The sequence below is a fragment of the Cervus elaphus genome, chromosome 15 (genome assembly GCF_910594005.1).
Source record: "Cervus elaphus chromosome 15, mCerEla1.1, whole genome shotgun sequence".
NCBI lineage: Eukaryota > Metazoa > Chordata > Mammalia > Artiodactyla > Cervidae > Cervus > Cervus elaphus.
In genome coordinates this window covers 60,677,086-60,691,858 of record NC_057829.1, presented here as the reverse complement: position 1 = coordinate 60,691,858, position 14,773 = coordinate 60,677,086, and the positions used below count along the sequence as shown (strand labels likewise).

General features: G+C 34.0%; 1 protein-coding gene across 1 annotated transcript in view; it reads right to left on the bottom strand.

Annotated features, from left to right (window-relative positions):
• Positions 1-14,773, bottom strand: part of CC2D2B (coiled-coil and C2 domain containing 2B) — a 96,892-nt gene that overhangs the window by 64,015 nt on the left and 18,104 nt on the right. Inside the window, exons 11-16 of the mRNA XM_043925975.1 lie at positions 14,428-14,637; positions 10,212-10,309; positions 5,540-5,680; positions 3,933-4,038; positions 3,617-3,735; positions 1,154-1,331 (exon numbers count right to left, since the gene is read on the bottom strand). Of these exons, the coding sequence (XP_043781910.1) occupies positions 1,154-1,331; positions 3,617-3,735; positions 3,933-4,038; positions 5,540-5,680; positions 10,212-10,309; positions 14,428-14,637 (852 nt within the window). The remainder of the gene's footprint in view (positions 1-1,153; positions 1,332-3,616; positions 3,736-3,932; positions 4,039-5,539; positions 5,681-10,211; positions 10,310-14,427; positions 14,638-14,773) is intronic.

The following is a 14,773-nucleotide window of genomic DNA, read 5'->3' as shown; positions in this document are numbered from 1 at the left end:
GTATGTGTTCATCAAAGGCATATAGATTGATTTAGCAATTCATGCAGCTTTTAATAGTGTGAATTATCCCTAGATAGATTTCTTTCTTTCTTTGCCTCTTAGTTTGTTAGGATCATGTGCTAATTGATGATGATGAAGGATTCAAAATCTACACTTACCTATTTTGGTAATTTTAGAGGGGGCAATTTTAAACTTCGAGAAGTTAGATTATAATATCACAATTTATTTTACATACAATAGTAGGAAAGTACAGTCAGTATATTTTCAAAATAAAAAGTTCAACAATACACCCATGGCTGATTCATGTCAATGTATGGCAAAAACCACTACAATATTGTAAAGTAACTAGCCTCCAATTAAAATAAATAAATTAACTTAAAAAAATTTCAACAGAGCTACATTTTAAGATGATAGTAACTTAAAGGCACAGATGAATAAAATGAATACAGCTTTTGATCAGGGATAAAAAAATAACTGATTTAGATTTGTAATAATAATCTCCCCATGTCTCAGACTTCACTCCATACTCATATAACACAAATCTTTACTCCTCCTAACTTTTCTTTCAGGTTGAGGTTCAAGTTTAACTCTTAACATTAGCCATCAAGACTTGTTGTCTAGATTCCATTACTGTTTCTAATTTGTCTTCATCATCATATTTTCTTCTTTTAGTGCCGGGATTCTAATGATGGGGTCTTTGGGAAGGGATCAGGGGTCTGCTACATGTGTGTTTCTTCATCAGATTCTTTTAAAACTTTTTTTAAAAGATGAACAAATATATCAAGAGACTGAAATCACAAAACCAAGGTTGGGGCAATTTGAAGAAATTATTCAACACTAACAATTGCTATACTACTCATAGTTTAAACAACTTTCTTTCACCTCTTCCACCTCACTAATAAATGAATAATGCTGCACGTCTAGGGTTGGCAAGAACTATAGCAGGAAAGAAGTATTTAGAACAACTACAAATCAAATAATTTTGTACTTAAAGCATAAAAGACTACTGATGAATTATAAGTATATTATTTATAAATATTAATATCTTAATATCTCTTAACATAAAAGAACTTACTTATAATATTAACTAACAAGAAATTTAAAATTATTTATTGTATAAAATAATATACAAAATTAAATGACAATGGCATACCTCCAAGCAAATTGTTTCAGGCCAATATATTAACTGAATATTGAAAATTTGCTGAAACATGACTTTAAAATCAAACTGTAGAGGAGAAACTGAAGTGCAAGAAACCTGTTTATCGTTGTATAAGATTTTAATAAAATATTTAAGCTTTTGAATTTTGGCTCTCCTCTTTTGTTCATACCTAAAAATTAAATAAACCTTTAGAGACCCTTGAAAAGCAAACCAGATAAAAAATATTATTCTTTTCAAAATATACCTCAACATATTAAAATATGGTCATTTTAGAGGACAAATACTATCTTTAAACCCAACAACATTTGCCTTTCTCTTATCCACAGATAAGAAACTTCTCCTATCAAGAAATTTCTTTAAAAAGTTGCTAACTCAAAAACAGAAAAAGAACTAAAATTAAAGTACCATAAATCATTCAACTATTTATTTTACTAAATTATAACTTAAAGAGATTATAACACACCCATTATAAGATGTTTTATGAGAGGAAAAAGTTGAGGGACTTAGGAATGGGGGTGAGGGAGCTTGCATCAAGAACTCAAAAATATTTTCGAACTTTTAACACACACACACATATTATGTTTTCAATAACCTCAAGCAGGTAACTCTAAGACAACAGCCTTGCTGTGTCCTCTTAAAGGTCTTTGTGAATCTCTTTAGGCTTTAGGTTATATATTCTTTTTTTCCAGGACATTGTTCCTCTGAACCCACAGATCAGAGGCCAGCCAGAAAGGTTAACTTCTTGGGGCTACTATGACAACACTTGTTGGGGAAAAAATGGATCCGTTCAATAATATGAACTCCTAAGGCATCTTCCTTCCACCTATTCATTCATTCTTTCAACCAACATTTATTGAATATCTTCTCAGATGCAAGTCAATTGACCTAATGATAGTTAAGATTTGATCCTGATTTTCAGAAGGTAAAAGACTAGCTGGAAGATAAGCCATAGGCTGAAACATAAAATTCCCTTCTGTTCTCCACCCTGATCATCCTATAGGCCAGCATATCTGCCCATCTTCTTTATAATCTTCTCAAAGGGGTATGGGACAAAAGATTATTTATTCTTCCTATGTCCCTGGTGGTCTTTTTTACCTTCTTCCCAATTACCTTTAAAGAAATATTAATAGTTTCATAAAATATGTCCCTTACATTGCCCTCTGAAAGTAGTTTAAATAATGAGCTTATCTACTGATTATGAGAATTTGTTAATTTGGGATTATATTCATCTTCATGAAATCTTGCCTTTTCTGCACCTGTAAACTCTTTTTAATGTTCCCTTAATCCATGTACTCCTTTTATCTCTCTCTTTGACATATGCATATTATTCTTTTCCAAAGACTCAATTCTTACTCAACTGGGCATTTTCAATGGATAATGACAGCAATGCCCCATGACAGCAATAGCTGTGAAAAGACATAAAGCATTTAATTTCCTTTTGCCTTGACTTCCTCTAAGTTTTAGCTTAGCCTTTCCAGCACAAGTATCTTCTTCCTTCTTTTTCTCCTCTATATTTCCAACTTCCATTTTATGGCTGTTCTCTTATCCTTACTTAGATGGTCCTTTTGTGGGCATCTTACACAAGAAATTATCTTGGGCCCCTTTTTGGAAGTAGGTGTAGAACAAATAAAACATTGCTTCACTGCTCTACTTCTCTAGTCAGAAAGGTTATGATAATTTTGCCTTTGTGTTTGCCACTCTTTATGTTCATTTAAAAGTTTAACCACTTATTCATCCATTTAATGAACATGAATATTTATTGGACACCCACTATCTTCCAACACAGCACTAAATGATGCACATTCACAGTACTCAAAGATGAATTGGTACCAAATGGTTCATGGGACAGAGAGGTTGGAAAGTTGTACCAAGTTCAGTGCTCTAAGTTGCTACATCCTCTTTAAGGGAGATGAGATCCAAAGGCTTAGAGATGGGAGAAATGGGGATCAGCATGATATCTGTTATGCATGGATTTCCTAGGAGTAGAAAGAAAACCTTAAAGGTCAAAGAAGAAGTCACAACTGGGAAAGAAAGACACTGGTATTGTCCAAGTACAGAAATTTTCCAGAGGGTCCTTTCTAATCAGAACATTTTCTATGAAAGCCAGGAGATCCTTCAACAAGCAAGGATGACCATATAATCCTATTTTTCACAGTGGCTTTATAGTCCACCTATTTATACCTTAACAAAAATTACTACCATAGCAAAACAAAAACCAATCATCACACCAAACTGGTTTATGTCCCACCTCAGTCATAAACTAGAAGTTCAATACCCATCTCTAAAATGAGGATAATGTCATAGAACTATGGTAGCAATTAAAAGTGCAAATATATTTTTTAAACTTAGCAATCAGGAAATCTAACATTATTAAAGAAACAATACAGTAACTAGAAAACATATAATGAAGAAAAATAATCTGAAAATGCTTAAAATAATTTTTAAAATGCTTACAGTGAACATCTAGATAAGTTTGTTAATTCTGCTGTGAAAGAAAGTTGTGGTATCATGGTAATTGGATTTACTATTTCAATATCTGTTCCTTCAAATTCTGAAGCTAAATATGAGAAGCTCTAGAAACAGAAAAATAAATAATTTATAATGTAATTTCACTGCTTAGGACAATTATTCTTAAAATTAAACTTTTTTATTTGTCATTTCGTTGGGTAACTATTACAAATATCAAGATTTCCTATTCTATCACTATTCTATCAAACAAATATTATAACTCAGTTAGGATGAGTTGAATGTTATTTTGCAGTGTAAATACCTCCTGTTTCTTCCTGTTCTTAAATGCTCTTCCTTCAGTTTTCTTCTCAGTCCCCCACATTTTTGACAATTCTTGTTTTTGTTCATCACATTTATTCATTTTCAACCTAATTAATAAAAAGTAGAATTATTTAAAGCAGAAATAATGGAATTATTTGAGTTGTTAGAGATCGTACCAATACAGTACACACATACATCACAATCTCTTATGAAATAATTTTACATCCCAAGGAAATTATCAGTATGATACACACATATATATATGCATATAAATATAAAATTTCATAAGCTTGTTCTCAGTTTTCACAGATTTCTCCCTACTTATTAAATACTACCAGAGAAGCCCAGTTAATTTACTGTTAGTATTTTTACGCCCTTTCTAAGGATATTAAGAAACCTCTCTGATGAGAATAAGGAACCAATGGGGATGGAAGATACAAATTTAAGGGCATAACCCATGCTTCCTCTTTTTTTTTTTAATTTTTGGCCACAACAGGCAGCATGTATGATCTTAGTTCCTCAACCAGGGATTGAACTCACACCCCTTGCATGGTTAAGTGTGGAGTCAACCCCTGGACCACGAAGCACGTGGTGGCCCAAGTGGACCAAGCAAGTCCGTCTCATGTTTCTTTTTTTTTTTTTTTCTCTTCTCTTCCTTTTTTTTTTTTTTTTCTTTTTTTTTGTTTTTTACACTTATTCCCCATCCCGATCCCCCCTCCCATCTCCCTCTCCACCCGATTCCTCTGGGTCTTCCCAGTGCACCAGGCCGGAGCACTTGTCTCATGCATCCCGTCTCATGTTTCTTAAGCTGTGAACATGAGCATGTGTAAGGGCAAGACACTATAGCAATAGTAAGTGGTAAATCAGGTATACTCCTTGGGGTTTACGCGTAAACAGTAAGGAATTCATGACATTACCACTACCAATACAGTGACTGCCACCACCACCACCACCACTAACAACTACTACTACTGCATTACTACCACTAGTACAATGACCACCACCACCACCAACTACTACTACTGCATTACTACCACTTCTATGAGAACCACCAGCACCACCAACTGCTACTACTGTACTACTATTATTTCTACCACTATTACCACCACCATCACTAACAACTACTACAACTACTACAATTACTCCCAGCTAACTCAAACACTGTACTTACTAAGTACATGCCAGGCAATGTTCTAAGTACTTTACACGTATTAACTCACTTAATTCTCACGGCAACCCTACGAAGTAGGCATTACTATTATTCCTCTTCCATTAGTAGTCCAGCAAAACCCCAGTCATCTGGAATACTTTCAGATGGCAGGGGTTGACACTTTTCAGTACAAAGTTTAGTCTTTAAATTTTAATCTTTTAAAAAGGAGATTCTTTGATATCATATGCTCTGTTGGGAACAGAAAATGGTGCAGCTGCTCTGGAAAACAGTTGTCTTAAAGCTGTAAATACTGTTTTTATATTCAAGATACAAATTCTTTGTTGACTACATCAAGCAGTTGACTAACTTCTAGCTTTTTTCCCAGTTTCTGTTAATTCCCAGGGATTAGTGGGCAACTCTTCAGAAGACCTATAAGAACAAACAGAGCAGCCACTCACCTCTGAAACTGTAACTTTACTGAAGTGCTTGTAAACCCTTGTCGTTGTCGAAGGGATTTTATCTGTTTCCAAGTCTGTAATATACTGTGTAGTAGGGAAAAGTCCTTTTCCTTTTCTAATTCATAGAGTTGTTTTGTATTACTACAACAATAATGTTAGATTAAAAATACATTAGTGAACTGGGCATATATATACCCAGAGAAAACTAGAATTCAAAAAGACACATGCACGCCAATGTTCACTGCAGTACTATTTATGATAGCCAGGACATGGAAACAGCCTAAATGTCTATCAACAGAGAAATGGATAAAGAAGATGTGGTACATATATACAATGGAGTATTATTGTCACAAAAGGAGTGAAAGTGGGTCATTTGTAGACACACGGATGGATTGAGAAACTGTCTACAGAATGAAGTAAATCAGACACAGAAAGAAAAAAACAAATAGCACATATGAACGCATATATTAATATATGGAATTTGAAAAAAAATGGTATAGGCAATCTATTTACAAACAGAAATAGAGATACAGGTGTACAGAACAAACATATGGATACCAAAGGGGAAAAGGAGGGTGGGTGGGATGAACTGGGACATTGGAATTGGCATTTGATACTGTGTATAAAATAGATAACAAGAAACTACTGTATAGCACAGGAAAATCTACTCAGTGCTCTGCAGTGACCAAAATGCGAAGGAAATCCAAAAGAGAGGAGACATATATAGATATGATTCACTTTGCTATACACTAGAAACTAACACAACATTGTAAAGCAACCAGACTCCAATAAAAATTAAAAAAAAACACAAAAACAAAACCATGTTGGTGGATTAGAGCTACAAGTCATTACAAATGGGTTCAAACAGTTTACTGCACTAACTCTTCTGGGCTCCCCACCTCATTTTTTTTCTTTCTTTCATTTTATTCACATCATCATATAGAGAATGAAATTCCATTTAGAGATTCATGTGTCTTTAAGATTTTTCACTATTCAAAAGTACTCTACTAAAATCCATGTATTCCCAGGTTTTCTGGACATTCTGTAGTATATTTATCATACTTTTTTCAGATTAACAATCAGAACTACTGCTTCAAACTTAGAAGTACTTTGCCTGATGGGATAGTGAGTATACTACTTGAATACCAAAGTAATATAATCCAGTCTATATAAAAATGGATTGCTTAACCCATTTAGATATATTTAGATTTAACTTCACCATTTTCTTTTGTGCTTTCTCCTTGTCTTATATTTCTATGTTCCCTTTTCTCTTTTTTTGTCTTCTTTTGGATCGGTTGGGTATTTTTTATTATCTCATTTTCCTCTTGATTTGGAAACTATATCTGTTTATTCTCTTCCTTTAGAGGTTGTAAGTTAAAATGTAAGTCCTTGATTTACTAAAGTCTTAATCGCCAATGCAAATATCTTTAATTATTTTTACCCTTCTCCCTTCTTTACTCCATTCTAAAAGTTTTATATTTTAACTGTTTTTACTTTTTATTGAAGTATAGTTGATTTATAATATTGTGCCAACCTCTGCTGTACTGCAAAGTGACTCAGTTTTACATGTGTATACATTCTTTTTAAAATATTCTTTCCCAGTATGGTTTATCCCAAGAAATTGTATTCAGTTCCCTGTACTATGCAGTAAGACCTTCTTGTTTATCCATTCTAAATGCAATGGTTTGCATCTACCAACTCCAAATTCCCAGCTCCTTCCTCTCCTTCCCCACTTGGCAACCACAAGTCTGATCACTATGTCTGTGAGTTTGCTTGTTTTGTAGATAGGTTCACTTTAGATTCCACATAGAAGTGATATCATATGGTATTTGTTTTTCTCTTTCTGACTTACTTCACTCAGTATGACAATCTAGTTTCACCTGCAAATGGCATCATTTTTTATGGCTGAGTACTATTCCATTGTATATATGTACCACATCCTTCCTTATCCATTCATCTGTCGATGGACATTTATTATAGGTTATTTCCATGTTTTGGCTATTGTGAATAATTCTACTATGAACATAGGGGTGCACGCATCTTTTGAATTATAGCTTTACCCAGGTATATGCCCAGAAGTGGGATTGCTGGATCACGTGGTGATTCTATTTTTAGTTTTCTCAGGAACCTCCATCCTGTTTTCCATAGTGGCTACACCAACATACATTTCCACCAACAGGGTAGGAGGATTCCCTTTCTCCACACTCTCTCCAGCATTTGTTATTTGTAGACTTTTTATTGATGGCCACTTTGACTGGTATGAGGTGGTACCTCATTGTAGTTTCAATTTTCATTTTTCTAATAATTAGTGATGTTGAGTATTTTTCATGGGCCTACAGGCCATCTTTACACTTTCTTCGGAGAAATTTCTATTTAGGTCTTCCGCCCATTTTTCAATTGGATTGTTTGAGTTTTTGTTATTGAATTGTACAGGCAATTTATACGTTTTGGAGATTAAGCCCTTGTCAGTCACATGATTGGCAAATACTTTCTCTCATTCCATAGGCTGTCTTCTTGGGGGTTTTTTGGTTTTGTTTTTTTTCTGTTTCCTTTGCTGTACAAAAGTCTGTAGTTTGATTAGGGCCTATTTGGTTACTTTTGTTTTTTATTTCTATTGCCTTGGGAGATAGACCTAAGACCTAATTGTACCACTGGTACAATTTATGTCAGAGAATGTTTTGTCTATGCTCTCTTCTAGGAGTTTTATGGTGTTATGTCTTACCTTTAAGCCATTTTGTGAACTCTAATTTTATGCCCTGTAAAACATCATTACATGACTGCTCACTGAGACTTAGCCACATATTTACCACTCTTTGCTCCTTAGTCCTTCCTTACTTCCTCAGCATTCTTTATGCCAATGAGTGTTTTTGGCTTTAAGTTTTAGTTAACCTTATAAACAACAGTAATTTACTGTTTTGTAAATACTGATGGTTTCTATTCATTCATTGATTCAACTACTATTTACAGAGATAGTTCACTATGTGTCAGTACTTGTACAAGGCATATGTCAGTTTCCTTAAGTAACAATGTTTATACTGACTTAGGCTATTCAAGGAAACCCAATTATTTAAAACAACTTGCCCCCAGTGGTTAAGAATTTGTAGAGCCATTTTAGGTCAATGGGCAGGGAGTCAGAGAAATTCTTTATCAAATCACTCAGAGTTGTCCATATCTTTGTGTAAGTTTAACTTTCTACCCAATAAGTACCTCCCAGAGTTTTCCTGCTTTTGGAGATTCCTTGACACATAATTATGGATTGTCTTTCAATTATTTTTCCAATTATTTTATACTTTCCTAATTTCTCTTCCTAACTAGTCTATTAGCTAATGATTCCCAAATTGTAGACCATTTTTTAAAATAAGGGTCCTTAACTCTACATACTCACTGAGTATTACTTTTAGACTAAATTAATAATATATCTTGCACATATGTGTATGCAGACTAATTCTCAAACATACAAACACTTGAGATAAACATGATTCAAGTCAACTGAAAGGTATCAGTAAATTTGTAATAGTTTTTAATCAACATACATTTTAAATAAATAATCATATTAATAAAACAACTACTTTCATGTGATACTTCTATTAAATATTTTTACACAAAAATGTTACAAAAAGTTGGAACCATTTATTTAACTGCCTAAAGACTAGGGATCTTCAGCAGTCTCACTCCTGGGTATATACCAGAAAAAAGGAAATCTCTAATTGGAAAAGATACATGTACCCCAATGTTCATAGCAGCAGTACTTACAACAGCCAGAAGATGGAAATAAGCCCCAAGGGTCCATCAGCAGATGATTGGTTTAAGATGTGTATATCCCCTCACACACACAAATATGGAATATTACTCAGCCATAAAAAAGAATGTAGTATTATAATTTGCAACCACATATGGACCTACAGGGGCTTCCCAGGAGGCGCTAATGGTAAAGAACCTGCCCGCCAATGCAGGAGGATATAAGAAATGCAAGTTTGATCCCTGGGTCAGGAAGATTTCCTTGAAGAAGGGCAAAACAATCCACTCTAGTATTCTTGCCGAGAAAAATCCCATGGACAGAGGAGCCTGGTGGCTACAGTCCATAGGGACGAAAAAAATCAGACATGACTGAAGCAACTTAGCATGCACGCATGCATGGACCTAGAGAGTATTTTACTTAGTGAAGCAAGTCAAAAGAGTAAAAAAATACTATATAACGTCACTTATATGTGCAGTCTGAAAAATAATACAAATGAATTTGTATACAGAACAGAAACAAACTCACAGACATAGAAACTTAAGGTTACCAAAGGGAAAGGAGGGAAGGAGGAACAAATTAGAAGTGTTGGGTTAACCCAAACTATTACACATAAAATAGATAAGCAACAACAACAACAAATAGATAAGCAACAAAGACTTACTGCTTAGCACAGGGAATTATATTTGATAAATCTTATAATGGCAAATATTTGATAAAACTTATAATGGAATATAATCTGAAAATTACAACTGAATCACTTTCCTGTATACCTGAAACTAACAAAATATTGTAAATCAGCTATATTTCAATTTTAAAAATAGTAAGGATATTGTTAGTTTCTTATTTTACATCTTCCACAGCATAGTACAATACTTTGTTTAAACAAGCTCCTTAATAAATGCTTGATGAGTACAAGAATGTCCTAAAACCTACCTTATCTGCCAATAATAATCCTGCAAAGATTTTCTGGTCAGCTGGCTTAATTCCGAATTTTCATTTGCTAATTTGGTAGCATCCGTCAGTGCTTTAAGCTAAAACAAAAGAGCTTTTTTGGTACACTTCATCCCCCTGTTACTATCACTCCAATTCACCTGTAGGTCTAAGTATGTGCAGCAGAAACACAAGTGTATACATTTTTGTATTACTGTCTTGTCTTCCGAAATATATTTCATAAAAGTACCTTGGGGCAGAACTGAAAAAGAGCCTCAATATTTGTCTAAGAAATAAACATTACGCCATGAAACTTCGAGGTAGTCATTTGATCAATTAACATAAAGAAATATCAATCAATCAAGATAGAAGACTGAACACAGGAATCTATTTTATCTCCTACCTAATATCTCATGGTTACAGAAAAGATATCTGTCTTTATCCATATCCACTGCCATCATCACAACCATATCTATATAAGTATTTTATATTTATATCTACATCTATATCTCTCTATAAAAGAATAAATATATAGCAACATAGGAAAAGAAATAAAATAAAATCAACAAAATATACTGAAGAAACTATAAAACAAAGAGAAATATCCACAGAGAATATCGACAAAGCAATAAAAGCAGGGGAAACTGTTCTCTATTACAGGGATAGGCAGAAAAAGCCTACCACAGTTAGGGACAGTTTGTGGGAACTCCAAGACTGGAGTCAATGAGTATAAACTTTTACTGTAAGACACAAGGGAAGACCTCAACAACTGTGAAGACATACTGCATGCTTGGATGAGGAAACCCAATTTTTTAAAGATAAAATTTCTTTCAAAATTAATATAATAACCAGTGGTTCAGATGGTAAAGAATCTGCCTGCAATGCAAGAGACCCAGGTTCAGTCCCTGGGTCAGAAGATCTCCTGGACAGGGGAATGGCTCTGCACTCCAGTATTCTTGCCTGTAGAATTCCATGGACAGAGAAGCCTGGTGGGCTATAGTCCATGAGATCGCAAAGAGTCAGATGTGACTGAGAGACTAACACTTTGATTTTCAAAGCAGCTGCAGTAAAAATGGTAGGAGAATCTTTAAAATAGAAGTTGACAAGCTAATTCTAATGTTCATATGGAAGATCAACTCTGTAAGAGTACACAAATTTTATTCTAGGAAAAAAACCAGTGAGGAGTACTTGTCCTTAGAAAAGTCAGGGTTGTTCATATTGTTGAGCCATCAAATTAACCAACTACAGAACTGCCCTAACTTGGAACTTTTGATATAGAAAGTCATACCTTTTCCTTATTGTTTAAAATTGAGAGAGCTTTCTGTGAACTGTAACCAAAGATATGCCAAGTAACCAAAAATATGCTAACTGTTCTAGGAAATTTAATAAGTGAACAACAAAACCTAAAGTCTCTAAAGCAAAAAACTGACAGATTTGACCTCATAAAATTTTAAATATTTGCAAGAGATAGGAAAAATGAAGTCAAAAGGCAAGTAACAGAATGGGATAAAAATATTTAAAACATATTAAAAAGATATACATTTTGTACATGCAATGTGTGTGTATGTACATGTGTAAATGGTTATATGTGTATATATATATATATTTGTACATATATATATATATGAAAACTCTTATAAAGATGAACAAAGCTATACAGAAAACTGGGCAAGTAATATCAACTATTGGTTAGGACTCTGGGAAGTAAGCTCTGTCCTGTACTATCAGTGGAAACTCAAACTGAAAAATTTTCTTGGAAAGGCAATTCATTACTCTGATAAAAACTTAAACTTCATGCACCCTTACTCTTGACCAAGAACTTTCACTTCTACAAATCTAGCCTACAGAAGTTTTCACACATGTGCTCAAATACATAGACACACAGATGTTCACTGCTTTATTATTTGTAATCGTAAGAAGATGGAAATGACCTAAGAAGTCATTTATGAAGTCATTCATGACCATAAGAAGTGTCAAGACTGAGTGATTGAACATATTAAAATACATGTATATTATGGGTCTATATACAGTGATATGGGACAAGCTCCAAGACTCAAAAGTAATTTTAAAAAGCCAAGTTACCAAATCATACATACCAGAAGATCCAGTTTATCTTAAAATCTATCATGGCATATGTATATACAGAGAAACATGGAAAAGAGATCTTTAAAGCTGTAGTTTAAACCACGAGGTGAAGACTGAAGTGAGACTTTCACAGTATGAAACTACACTGAATCTCTTACAGTGGGAATGAACTCCTGTATTACTTGTGCAATTTCCCTCTTGTGTAAACTAGAGGGAACAACAGCAGAACTCTGCAAAACTGAGGATCCGTTCTACTCTTTCATACTGTCTACAATATTTCTCCGTGTTCTTTAAGTAGAATTCACATTCACATAACAGGACATTTTGCAGTTTAATAAATCCTTGGATGTCACTGAGTCTCCTACTACTTTGAACTTCGTTTGAACACACCGAGAACGAGCAGAGCCATATATTTCACATCAAGGGACTAAAGGGATGCAAAAATTAGAAATCAGTATTTTGGTAGAAGACCAATGGTCACACCCTGCAACCTTTGGCCTTTTTCCCTCCCTCCTACAGTTCTCTTTCATTCTAGAAGGGCATACACATGCCTTACCAAATTTCTCTTTTTACAATTTACCAGGAAACTGGAGAAAATGTTTATGTGCACATTTTAAATAAATAAATGTGCACATTTTAAATAAAGAAAAGAAAAGTAAAAAGCAACTAAGAAATTACTTTTGGCTCCTAAGAATCATTAATATAAGAAAAATGTTGGAAATAATGATCCTTCAATATTATTTTACACAGAAAGCCATGCTACATGAAAAACAAATGAGTTTTTCTGTACAGTAATAAGTAGTATTCTAGTGAAACAAAATTGCTATTGCTAGATCAGGCTTCAAAGATTACACAACAGTGTTGGAAAACTATTAAATAGACAAATCATATTTTCAATGACCTACATATTAGTTTCAGAGTTGGTTCTTTCATTCAGAAAAACAATGGTCATATTAAACTAAAAGTTAGAATATTCAACATTTGTTTTAGGAAATATTCTGACCTTATTAATTCATAGGATTCATTTAGGAAGTACTCCCACACATTTGCTACATGGAAATTCAATCAAATGGATTAAGTCTTCTTTTTTGCACTTGTACTTTAAAAAGCAAATATATTAAGGTATAATTCATTTCTACTTTATTGAAATGTCTTGGTGACCCTACTAGGCTTGATTATTTAACTAAATACCTCACTAAATATTTAAGTATATTAATTAGCTGAATGAGACCTATCAGATATCTTTTCAGAGAGAACACTAGTTAACAAAATATTCATGTATCAAAAACTCAGTATACAGTCTAAACGAGAGGTACAAATTTATAAAAGTAGTCACTGGGTATATTTCTTTGATTTCTCCTCAGACTTTATGTACCCTTTATGATGTCATTGGGCTTCCATAAAGAACCTGCCGCCAAGCAGGAGACATAAGAGATGCAGGTTTGATCCCGGAGTCTGGAAGATCCCCTGAAGTAACCCACTTCAATACTCTTGCCTGGAGAATTCCATGGGCTGAGGAGCCTGGTGGGCCACAGTCCATAGGGCTGCAAAGAGCCGGACGTAGTTGAAGCTACTTAACATGCATGCAGGCAAGAATTCCATGGACAGAGGAACCTGGCAGGCTACAGTCCATGGGGTCACAAACAGTTGGACATGACTGAGTGCATGTGCCACACACACAAAAACACATGCGTGCATGCGCACGCACAAGCGCACACATACATGCACGTCATTAGATGACTAGTTGGCTACATCATTCTCATATTAAACTCTATAGAAGGTTCAGGATCACTAATATTTTTATCAAAAATACTTTCTTACAAGACTTGAAATAGTCATTTGGTTCTTTTAAATAGTAATCACTTCAAATATTCTTCTTGAGTCATAGGATCAAGAAATACCATTGATTAACAAACTATAAATGCTAAATACCCTGCAGGATATGTTTGAGTCTGTCTCCCTGGCCAGTTAATTCCTACAATTTCTTTTCAGAAAAACTGAAATCAAGCTTTATTTGGTTAAATAGTTGTAGTGCTAAGGAAATATTCCACCATAACTTGCTCTGTACTAAGAAGTTTTTTTTTCTTTCAATATTAAAGGTCAGCTCTGTAAATGTAATGAAAACCATGCTTACCTTCTCATAAAGCAGCTGTGGTAAATTCTGTTGCTGCCTGTCCTGAAAACACTCATAAAGTTGGAGCAGCCTAGCACATAATACTTGTTCTTGATTGAAGAGAGGATGATGACTGAATTGCAAACCCACTATATTGAGATCTAATTGGTACATTTCCCTTTGACCTTCCATTTTGTTCCTAACAGAGCTTTCTAGATCAGATTTCACTGCCTTTTAAAGAAAAGTATTTACACAATGTTAATTCGATTCTATTTTTTTAATTACAAGTAACTTTTTATAAAAGTAACATGCTAACTGTAAGAAAATGAAGACACAGAAAAGTAAAAAACAATTATTTGCTCCTTTC